The sequence below is a fragment of the Pristis pectinata genome, chromosome 12, assembly GCF_009764475.1.
Source record: "Pristis pectinata isolate sPriPec2 chromosome 12, sPriPec2.1.pri, whole genome shotgun sequence".
Lineage (NCBI taxonomy): Eukaryota > Metazoa > Chordata > Chondrichthyes > Rhinopristiformes > Pristidae > Pristis > Pristis pectinata.
In genome coordinates this window covers 23,912,402-23,924,779 of record NC_067416.1, presented here as the reverse complement: position 1 = coordinate 23,924,779, position 12,378 = coordinate 23,912,402, and the positions used below count along the sequence as shown (strand labels likewise).

General features: G+C 39.2%; 1 protein-coding gene across 1 annotated transcript; it reads left to right on the top strand.

Moving 5' to 3' along the window:
• Positions 1–233: 233 nt before the first annotated feature.
• Positions 234–11,510, top strand: LOC127576919 (clarin-3). The gene is made up of 4 exons (XM_052027742.1): positions 234–463; positions 536–564; positions 9,171–9,353; positions 11,233–11,510. The coding sequence occupies exons 1-4, from the start codon at positions 234–236 to the stop codon at positions 11,508–11,510; spliced, it is 720 nt and encodes a 239-aa protein (XP_051883702.1).
• The last annotated feature ends 868 nt before the right edge of the window (positions 11,511–12,378 follow it).

Sequence of the window (12,378 nt, the reverse complement as noted above, 5' to 3'; positions counted from 1 at the left end):
CTATGGCAACAGTTTGCTCCCGGGCAAGGTTCAACCATCATAGCACTTTATTGCTGTTACTGTTGATCCAAAGTTCATTTATTTAGCACTTCCAGATAAATTCAGTACCAAGCTGGACGAGGTAACCGGAGGCCAATTATTTTTGCTGAAAATTGCAATAGGAGCATTTAAGTTTGATTATTTTCTTTTAATGTTATCTCATATATAACAGAGAAAAGGAATAGCTGAGGAAAATGCCATCGCAAAGGAAAAAATTAATGTTTATGGCAGCATTTTCTGTCAGTCTGGGAACTTCCATTTTGATATCTGCAATAATGGCAACAGACTCATGGGTCGACGCTGTCGTAGACTGCCAAAATAAAAGTGGTGACACCTTTGGACAAATGAGACTTAAATATGGACTGTTTGATGGTTTACGTACCAAGCTGGTTGTCCGATCCTTATTGATGATGGACTATCAAAGGTAATTTTACTTTTTTCTTTACAGTAGTGTTGAGATTTACATGAGAACTTAAATATTCATATTCTGTTGCAGAGGAGATCATAAAATGATACAGAAGGAGGGTATTTTCACTTATGTGGTTGCGCTACCACAAGTCACTTAATTGTTTTTTGAACTATCTATCCTTGTTAACAAATAATGATATATATATATATATATATACAGATAATTTCTGCTCAGGGGCACTGACACTTTCTACACTTCTGCAAATGCGCCAAGCATCTTTTTAGAGGGATATCACTCTTAAAGTGATGGAAATGGCATGAAAATGGAGTGAGACATGAAACCGCTTTCCTACTTTCGTCTTTGAGATATAAATGTTGGTAAGAGTTTTGAAGCCCAGTTTTTCTATTCTGCATCTGCCTCTCTCAAGGAACATCTAGTGGAAAATGCCGATAAGCTTGACGTAGGAAAGGTAATGGTCATAGTGTATATCCAGAAAAGAGGGCAGTGGCAGGGCAGGGTGGTTGGGATGGGCAGGGCCAGGGTGGTGGGTAGTGAGGTTCCCTGACCTATATGCCGAGTGGAAAAAATTTACTTTTTGGGCTTTGGCTTTGGCCCAAACCTCTTCAGGATTCTTCTGGTCTTTTAAATGATCAGGCATCTTTTCTGATGTTGCAATGGGGTGCGCTAATGCACACTGTACACAGCAGACTCCAGCTATGTGCTGGGAGAACTAGTTACACACATCTAGGAAAAGAGAAGGAGTTCCATTCCATCATTATGTTGCCATTACAAGGAAAGTAAATGTACCACTCTATCTCTTCGTGATGATGCAAGTCTTTCTGTCCAAATTTTCTCCAATATTTGATTGTTCGATAATTGAATTATCCTTGACAAATCATCAAGATCATCCCCTTTGCTAAATTTAGAGCAAGGTTATATTTGATAATATAGATTATAGTGCTACAATAATGTGTTACATGTCACTTCCTCCTTTTTTATTACCTACTGCATGGGTCATAAAAACACATACCTTAAATACTAATTGAGTTAAAATCTAATTAAAATTAATTTTTGGCCAAAAGGAATACAAATTCTCTGGTTCTGTAATAAAACAGAATTACTGGAAACACTCAGTAGGTCAGGCAGCATTTGTGGAGAGAAAAAACAGAGTAACATTTGAGGTCAATGACCTTGCACCAAAATGAGGAGAAATTTGAGATAAAGAAGGTTGTAATTGCAGAAAAAATTGGAATGGGTGAAGACTACAAAGGGAAAGTCTGTGATAAGGTGGAGGATAGAAGAGATTGATTAGCTCCAATGGTGGTGGTCCCAGTTGAAAGAAGATGATAAGGCTTGTGAATAATTAAAGGTCTGGAGAGATCATAGAATCATACAGCATGGAAACAAGCCATTCAGGCAGCTCATCCACAGGCAAGCAATGGGCACCCTTCCGTAATAATTCCATCACCCATACTTGGTCCATAGCCTTCTATGCCTAAGCAATTCAAGTGCACATCGAGACACTTCTTAAGTGCTGTCAGAGACCCAGCTCCAATCACTCTCTCAGGCAGTGCATTACAGTTACTTAACATTCTCTGGGTAAAGAAGGACCCCCTCGTATCCCCTCTAAATCTCTTCCTTCTCACTCTAAACTGATGTCCTCTAGTTTTATCTACCTCTGACATGGGAAAAGTTTCCTATATCCTATATCCCTCATAACTTATATACCGCAATCATGTCCCCTCTTAACCCACTCAGGAGAGCAGACCTCGCTACACTCTCCTCATAACTGAACTGCTCCATCCCAGGAAACATCCTGGTGAATCTCCTCTGCACCTTCTCCAGCACTATCATACCATTTCTATACCTTGGTGACCAGAACTGAATACAGTACCCCAGCTGAGGTCTGACCAAGGTTTTATGAAGTCAGAGCATAACCTCCCTACTTCTGTATTTCAATGCCCCATCTAATGAAGGCTAATACTACATATTGCCTTCCTATCAACATCATCTACCTGTGTTTGCCATCTTCAAGAATCTATGGACTTGTACTCCAAGGTCTCTCCATTCCTCAATACTCCATGAGACCCTATCATTCATGGTACATGTCCTATCCTCATTAGTGTTCCCAAAATACATCACCTCACATTTGTCTGGATTAAACACTACCATTTTTCAGCCCATTTCACTAACAAATTGAAATCTCTCTGCAGCCTAACACAACCTTCCACATTATAAACAAGTCCACCAATCTTACTGATCTTGCCTCCCTCATCCACATCCAAGTCATTCATGTATATTACAAACAGCAAGAGCACCAGCAGTGATCCTTGTGGGACACCACTAGTTCCCAGCATCCAATCGCAAAAATGACCCTCTACTATCACCCTCTGTCTCCTATAGCCAAGCCAATTTTGGATACAGTTTGCAACTTGCACTGGATCCCATGGGCCCTAACCTTTTGAACCAGCCTCCCATGTGGGACCTCATCGAAGACTGTACTAACCTCTATGTAAATCACATCTACTACTCTTCTCTCATCAATATACTTCGATATCTCTTCAAAGATTTCAATCAGATTATCAGACAGGATTTGCCCTTGACAAAGCCATGTTGGCTGTTTTTGATTAATTCTTGCCTTTCCAATTAAGCATTAATCCTCTCTCTCAGAATTTTTTCCAGTATCTTCCCTACCACTGATTTTATACGTACAGGTCTGTAGTTACCAGGCTTTCCCCTGCTGCCTTTTTTGAAAACGGGGATCACACTTGCTATCCCCCTGAGCTCTACCCTCAATTGACATCCAGGTACAAAGTCTGTTTCCTTTGTCAATACTGATGAAAATATTCATTTAGGACCTCACCTATACCTCTGATTCCAAGCACAGATTGCCCCTATTGTCCCCAGTGGGCCCCACTTTTCCCTGATTATCTTTTGCCCTTCATATACTTATAGAATGCCTTCACATTTACCTTAATCCTAGATCCCAGTGATTCTCGTGACCCCTCTTAGCCTTTCTAATTTCCTTTATAAACTCATACCTATACTTTTAGTGCTTATGACAGGCCTTCCCCCATCATCAATTCCTATATCTGTCACATGTTTTTCTCTTCATCCAACACTCACTCTCCTTCAACATCCAGGGTTCCCTAGACTTGTAACCCCTTGATTTTACCCTTACAGTAACAGGTTGGCCTTGAACTCTTGTTATTTCTCCTTGTAATGCTTCCCACTGTGCAGATGTAGGCTTACCTGCAACCAGATGCTCTCAATCTATCTTTGCCAGTCCTCCCTTATGTTAGTGAAATTCTCCTTCCCTAATTTAAGAGCTTTGTTGCTGGTCCATCTCCATCCTTTTCCATAACCAGTTTAAAATATACAGTGTCACAAACCAGCAACAAAAGAAACACACTGAGCATGATTCAGTGTTAAAACTATTTTATTAATCACTACTATTGATAATACGTAAAATAAAAGTAAAAATGTTAGTATGTTAGAATTCAAGAATGTTAAACCTCGAACGTTACCCCAAAACTAAACTCTTCGTGTGTGTGTGTGACAAGTCCAAACTCCAGTTCCTGAATGGTTCTTAAAGTTCAGTTCCGCAAGCCATAAGGTGAAACATGAGCAAGGGCTTCTTCAACAACCACCGTTGTCTGAAGATAAGATGTAGATGTAGAAAAACATAGAGAGAGTACATACGAAATCCAAATGTTCCACGATGGAACCCAAACGACACTTCAGTGTTTACTCGGTAGTGACTTCCTCACCCCGAAAAGCATCCGAACCGTGGTCGTCCACACACAAATACCTGTTTCCTTCTACAGGTCAGCAACAAAGTGAACTCCACCGGATTACTTCCAACTTCCATACATGGATTTCAGTGGCAAACACAGTTATTGTTTCTCATCCATCGATAGAGAAAACAAGCAGGCTGGTGTCTCTCTCCCTTCTCTCTCTCTCTCTCTTCTTCTGACTTCTTGAACAACGTCATTACGTCCTTTATCTTCTATTGACGTAAGCACGCCCCCACACACATACACACAACTCTCTATCTAAAAGGGACTTTCACTGAGTCCGTAACAACAGTCACTATCTTCAACATTAACTCCCACTGATGCTCCTTCCACTGACCAGTGACATTCCTCTAGATAAGATCCAGCAGTTCTTCTTCCCTTACTGGTTTATTCTACAACCTACGTCAAGAAGCTCTCCTGGACACACCTCAAAAATTCTTCAGCTTCTGAGCTTTTATTGGTAAAAGCGATCCAATATATTGGCAAATTGAATCCACCAGTACAATAACCCTATTTTCATACACTCTTATGACTGCCTCCATATCTGTTCCTCCATCTCCTGTTGACTGTTGGAATGTCTGTAATACACATCCAGCAAAGAGATCACACCTCTTTTGTTTCTTATCTCTGACCATATGGCCTCATTTGAGGAACCTTCCAGGCTATCCTCCCTCAGTACTGAAGTAATGCACTCCTTGATTCACAGCGCAATACATTCTCCCCTTTTATTCCCCCCTCTATCTTGCCTGAAAATTCCATGCCCTGGAATATTAAGTTGCCGCTGTGCCCGTCCTTCATGCCCATGCCATGTCTCAGTGATGGCTACAATATTGCAGACCCTCATGTTAATTAAAGCTTTAAGTTCATTTACTTTATATGTTATACTTTCCTTAAAATAGATGTAATTTAGCTTTGAATTTCCTTGATGTAAATAGGAGGAGATTAATGTTAGCAAAAGAATAATATAAAAGGAAAAATGGAACTGTGAGATATGACTAAAATAGGTAATTATATAAAATTGTTGAATTCATTATTGAGCATGGAAGCCAAAGATAGAGAGCTCAAAATGAACGTGGGATGGAGAATTAAATTGACAGACAACTGGAAGCTTTACCTGGAGAGAATGTGTCTGTAAGCATCAGGAAAGGAGGAGTTAAGAGGACAGGTACCAGAAGAAGGGAAGTGGGTATTGATGGAGATGGTAGAGTGAACCAAAGCGATCCAAAGGCAACAGTCTCCTGTGGATGCTGAAAGGTGAAAGGAAGGTAAATCTGGTGGTGTCATCATGCTGGAGGCATCAGAAACTATGAAGGATGATCCATAGTATGCGGAGGATGGTAGGGTGGAAGGTTAAGATAAGGAGAGAGAAATGAGGGAAAAGGTTCAGACACACTTAAGAGCCATGTCAACTATGAAGGAGAGAAAACCACAGTTCAACAGAAAGGAAACATACCAGTAGTACTGGTGTGGAAGGTGACAGTGCCAGAACAGAGGGAAATACTGGGAGAAGGGACAGGAACCAGAGTGGGAGAAAGTAAAATAAAGGTATATGTGGGAATCCATGGGGTTATAATGGATACTGGACACCAACCTAACCCCTGGAATGGAGATAGAGAAATTAAGAATGGAAAGAGCATGGTTAATTGGTGAACTATTGGGAAATGAGAGCAGGACAGAAACAGGCAGCAAAGGTGATGAAATATCCTAGCTCCATGCATGAGCTTGAAATGGCTTGATGCAGTGATCAATATACTGGAGAAGGCAGTGAGGGAGATGAACAAACAGGACAGAATCAAGGAATGTTTCATAGATCTCACAAAGAGACAGGCATGCCTTGGACTCAAATGGATTCCCATTGTTACAGCTTTCATTTGGAGAAAGTGAGACATTTTTCAATTTAAGAACAAGTTCAGCCAGCCAAAGAAAAATGAAGTGAAAGGATTTTGGTTGGGTCTTTGTTCAAGGGAGTGACAAAGGGCCTTGCCATCTTGGTGCAGAATATAGGTGTAGGGGGATTGTCCTGATAAAGATGAGTTGGCCTGGAGCAGGGAACTGGAAACTAGTAAAGTGATGGAGGGTGTCAAAAATGTCATGGAAGCACATGGGAAAAGGGGAGGGAGGATGAGTGGAGAAAGGATAATCATAATGGGAAGAAATGAGATCTGTGGGACAAGAACAAGGTGAAAGCATAGGTCCACTAGGACAATTCTGCTGGTGGCTTTTGGGAAGAGGTCGAAGCAGACTGTGAATTGTTGTTGAGCTGAAGGCTATGGAGGGAAGCTCTCCAGCAGAAAGGGTCAGTCACTCTTTAGGAAACAATGTCCTCATTGTTCTTTGGTGAGGAGATGGTCTAGAGAGAGATAAAAGAAGTGAGAGGAGGTGTCCAGCCTTTTCAAGGTAGAGTGAGTATACCATGCAACAACAAGAGCCACCGTGTCAGCACAGTCAGTGTCAAAGCTGAGGCTGGTCCTTAGTGAGCAGTGTGCTGCAAGTTCAGCGGGGTTAGATTAGAGCAGGTTGGTGGAGTGAAAATATTGAAACAATTAATGTCACTTCAGCAGAAACTCTGTTCTTGAGTTTTATTCCTAAAGGATGAATTAAACGTGCCTTAATCTGGTTTGGATTTTAGTTATGCAGCAGAGCAGTAAGATATATCACAAAATGTGTTTCCAAATCCCAGATAGAATTACCTAACTTAATTTATTTTATTTTATTATCATTAAGAGCAGACCAAATAAGCCAAACTCACAAAATGATAGTTACCTGAAAGCCACCGGCCATAGTATGTCAATATTCCAGTATAGATTATTAGAAGCTATAAATTATACACTATCCACCTTCAACACTGTCAAATGAAATCTACTTAGATATGTTCTTGAAAATTACAGAAAATTGGTGATTAGTTTCATGGATTTTGTATGTCATGAAAACAGATCCTGACTCTTATGTTGACTTCTTACATTACTCCACTGATGCCCAAAGTAAACTCAAGGAAAAGCACCTCATCTTTTGTCTGGGCACATTGCAGCGCTCAAGACTTCATAGTGAATTTAATAATTTCGAGTTAGTGGCTCATTTTTTTCTTTTCACAAATGTGGTTGTACCTATTAGTTTCAATATGTTGCCATTTCTTCTTTTCTGTCTCTAGCTGCTGATGTTTAAAGTAATTTGATAACTTTGGTCTGCATGTTATCCACACATTTCCTCTGTTCTCTCCACCTCTCCCCTTCTCTGTTTGTCAGCGCACCTAAATGAATATGTCACAGTCATCACTGACTTCATAATGACATGCGTGGATGAGTGCATACCCACAAAAACATTCCGAGTCTTCCCCAGTTGGAAGCCCTGGATGAACCAAGAGATTCGTAATCTGCTGAGGGCTAGATCTGCAGTGTTTAGGGCTGGTGATCTAGAATCATATAAGAAGTCAATGCCATATACAAATTCGGCGATGACACCAATGTTGTTGGACGAATCACACGTGGTGACGAGTCAGTTTACCGGAGCAAGAGAGGACACCTGGTTGAGTGGTGCCACATCAACAACCTCTTGCTCAATGTCTGTAAAACTAAAGAGCTGATTGTTGACTTCAGGAAGGGGAAGAAGGGCAAACATATGCCAGTCTACATGGGGGGATCAGCAGTGGAGAGAGTCAGCAGCTTTAAATTCCTGGGCATTAACATATTGGATGACTTGTCCTGGGCCCAGCACATAGATGCAGTCACAAGGAAGGCATGCCAGCATCTTTACTTTCTTAGAAGGTTAAAGAGATTCAGCTTGTCACTGAACACTTTAATATACTTCTACAGATGTATTGTTGAAGGTATCCTGACTAGTTGCATCATGGTCTGGTACAACAATTTGAATGTGCTGCAACATAAAAAGTTGCAGAGCAGAGTGGACTCTGCCCCATACATCATAGGCACATCCCTCCTCACCATCAGTAGTATCTACAGGAAGTGCTGCCTCAGGAAGGCAAAATCCATCATCAAAGATCCCCACCATCCGGGCCATGCCATCTTCTCACAGCTACCATTGGGTAGGCGGTACAGAAACCTGGAGTCCCACACCACCAGGTTCAAGAACAGCTCCTTCCCTTCAACCATTCAGTTCTTGAATCAACCAGCACAACCCTATGACCCCTTTGAACACTTTGCAGTAAAATGGACCAGTTTTTTTGTTCTAGTTGTGTTCTTTCTTGTAAAAATTGTGTATCATTTATGTTTAATTAATGTTTTTCTTGTGAATGCTGCTTATATGATGCTATGTGCCTGTGATTCTGCTGAAAGTAAGTTATTCATTGCACCTGTGCGTACATGTACTTGTGCATATGACAATAAACCTGACTTTGACTTCTCTGTTAACTTAAATATACTTGTTCTCCAACTTTTCCATTTCTGATGAAGAGTCCTTGACCCAAGACATTGACTCTGTTTCTCTCCCCACTGATGTCAGTTGACTCCTTGAGTGCTTCCAGCATTTTCTACTTAATTTCTGATTTCCAGCATCTGTTTTTTTTACATAGAACATAGAACACTACAGCACGGTACAGGCCCTTCATCCTACAATGTTGTGCCAACATTTTATCCTGCTCTAAGATCTATCTAACCCTTCCCTCCCACATAGCCCCCTATTTTTCTATCATTCATGTGTCTATCTAAGAGTCTCTCAAAATGTCCCTAATGTATCTGCCCCCACAACCTCTGCCAGCAGTGCGTTCCACACACCCACCACTCTCTGTGTAAAAAACTTACCCCTGACATCCCCCTTACACCTTCCTCCAATCATCTTAAAATTATGTCCATTCATGTTAGCCATTGTCGCCCTGGGAAAGAGTCTCTGACTGTCCACTCACTCTATGCCTCTTATCATCTTGTAAATTTTTGTTCAAATCCTAACTCTTACTGTATGAATTTTCCTTTCAGTTTTGGAATATCTTGAAAATGCGGGAACTGCGAGAGTTATCCACATCCTAGTTATACTGTTCCTTGTTTTTGGACTGTTGTTTTCACTGCTAAGTGCTGTGGTGACCTTTTACAACAGTATCAGTAATCCATATGAGAACATCTGCGGACCTCTCAGTATTTATGCATGCAGCTCCATTAGCTGTAAGTAAAAATTAATGAATGAGTCAATATTTGAATGAATGCTGGAATTGTACTAATGACATTATTTTAATTACTAAAAGTAAATTCTTCTGCTGCTTTCTTTCAATTTTTAATGATTCATCCAGTCAGTGTAACATGCTATCATTGTGTTTTTTCTTGAGAACTGTAATAAAATAGTGTAATTACCAGGATAGTTTCACATAACTTGCAACAAGTTTTGTTTGTCCTCTTCAAGCATTCATCAAAAGGATATGTTCTTAAAGTAATGAAACATACACTGTTCATACATGATCTAAGACAGCTCATCTGGAAACACTAGTGAACAATGTTGATTCAGCCACCAGAATGTTTTGATTCGCCACAAAACATGTTTTGCTGAGAAATGAGTTGCCTACAAAAACATGTGCTGAAATAACACTGTGGAAGGAGTTGTTCAAACTTTACCCAGAGTCATTGGTGCATGATTTTTGGGTGTACTCACTCATGTGCTCAGAGGATGGCAATCATAATTTTTTCCATCACTACGCATTTCATACTTAATACGTTAAGGGAACATAAACCTTTGAGATGTGTGGAAGTTGGGTCATCTGAATCCAAAGCTGCTCGCAATCACCCTTCCTGGCCATATCTGCACACCTCACCACTTCAATTGTTTTGCCGTTGATTCCATGCACAGACTTATCAAATTGCACTTAAAAAGAATCCAAAACATTCTTCCTTTCCAACTTTGTTAAAATTTCTTTTTATTCACTCACCATGTACCTTGCACCATTCTTAATGCAAGTAAACGATGATCTAGTAACTTATTTGTGGCACTCCAACAACTGGTTAGCATCTTGTTTATGGATGCTCACCTCATCCACTGGAGAAATGGTTTGACTTTGCTGTGCTCTGATTAAACTGCTACAATTAGGATTGTGTCCTTTTCTTACTATGAATTAAAACTTTCTCTTTCAGTTAAGAGTGCATTGCAGAATTATGCTAAATTTTCCCATCATCGACCTTCAATGACAGTTAACTGAGATTTTAATGGATTTGTAAGAAGGACATTAACTCCTGTTGAACAATCTTTCTGCCCATGAAAAGTAATTTCATATACTCCCTTGGAATAACATTGGTAAATATTATTCCAAATGTAACAAAGCTAATTTTTTTTAAAAAGGAAAGAAAACTGGAGATGTTTAAATCTGAAATAAAAACTTAAAGTGCTGGAAACACTGAACAGGTTAGACAGCATCTGAGGAAATAGAAACAAGGTTAATGTTTCAGGCTACAATAGGGTTAACATTTTGTCTCTTTCCACAGATGCTGCCTGACCTGCTGAGTGTTTCCAACATTTTCTGTTGTTTTCTGTTTGTTTTATGATACATCAGCTTCTACTTTAATCTCATGGGTATATTGCAAAGGTTTCTAAAATGTTTAAAGTGTTAAATAAAAGTAGTGTTTGGTTTTCTGGTTTGCTCTTTTCAATTTGATTGGTTGTTTGGCTTTCTGAATAATTTCACTGCTGATATATGCCTTGGATCTCTTCAGGAAGGTGCTTGAGCCAAATTCATGTCAGAAAAGAAAATCCATGGCACAGAGACAACTTAATCTTTGTGGGCAGATTTCATTTGGGTCTTCCTTCATCCCTGACTGGCAAATCTGAGATAATAACTATAATTGGTTGGAAAATCTAGCTCACAAAATACACAAAAGAAGGAAAGAGAAATCTAAGAAAGCAAAGCAATGTTTTTTTGTTGTACACTTGCTTTCAAAGTATCACAGGATCTGATAAAATCTTTGGTCTTCTTTTATATAGTAATAGTTGTGGTATCACTCTGAAAATATGCAACATTATTTAAATATAAGATACTAAGAGAAAACTTATTTCTTTTAGGTGTTTCAGCATTTTTGGCAATGGTTCTGTTTGCAGCAAATACAGCAGCGAACAATTTATCCACAATACTGGTGAGGAATTCCATTAAAGAGAGCTTGGTTACGTTCAAGCATAAGACTAATAGTTATGAGTACTCGTTTTGGCTTATCTTGCTCTCGCTGGCACTTTGTGTTACCACAATTGGAATTACCTATGCATATCAACATGCAAATTATAGTACAGGAAGAGAACAAGAAAGACCAACTGAAAATGCACCCATTGATGTTCTCATGTACTAGTTTGTGTGGACTGAGAAATCTGAAACTATTGTGATAAAGATTATAGAAATAACAAGTAATTTGTTGCAATATATATTTACCATGTGATTGTCATAAAGTAAACCTACAGAGATTATGCCGAAATTGTTATTCTTTTATTTCAACACCTTGTCTAGATACAACACAGTGTGTTGCAGACTACCACTCTTTGCTGACAAAACAAGAATCACAATGGAATTAAATATCCCACAAAACATAATACATTGTAATAAATATGACCCTATTTCTGAAGGTAACTTCCTGATTTCTGAAGTTGAGGCAATGATTATCAGCTACTTAGACCATGATGTCAAGATTTGTGGAGGCTGATTTTCCATGTCCTATATTAGAATGCCTGTCTTTATGTGCTCAACTCATTAAACCAGCTCCATCATTTTCCTGGAATGGGTACGTGCACAGAATAAGGTAGAAACACAGTCCTTGCCCTCTTGATGGCTTTATCTTTAATAATGCATTATCATTATTCTCTGCACAACATATGCTGCCTATTAAATTACCCAAGTCAACTGAAAACATTTACTTGATTAGAGATTAGTAATTTGGTCACAAATATCAATTCTATATTGTTAATGAAAAGCACTAACCCTCTATTGACTATAACTACAACTTCAAAATTGAAAAGAACTATCCAATGTAATGTACAATATCTGCAAGATAACAAGTTCAAATGATTGTACTGAGAATAATGAAATAGGTGGTGATTATTATGAGTAATTTAAGTTAATTGAAAAGTTCAGATGGCATGTGAACAGTGTAGATATTATTAAATTTTGTGTAGCATTGGGAAATCTAGCAACATGTGTTTGCTTCTTTTGAAGAGCACTAGCGT

Excerpts from the sequence above, each read along its gene's own strand:
- LOC127576919 (XM_052027742.1), top strand. The coding sequence starts at position 234 with ATGCCATCGCAAAGGAAAAAATTAATGTTTATGGCAGCATTTTCTGTC. Across the intron at positions 464-535 it reads TTGATGATGGACTATCAAAG|AGGAGATCATAAAATGATAC; the intron begins GTAATTTTACTT and ends ATTCTGTTGCAG. Across the intron at positions 9,354-11,232 it reads TGCATGCAGCTCCATTAGCT|GTGTTTCAGCATTTTTGGCA; the intron begins GTAAGTAAAAAT and ends TATTTCTTTTAG.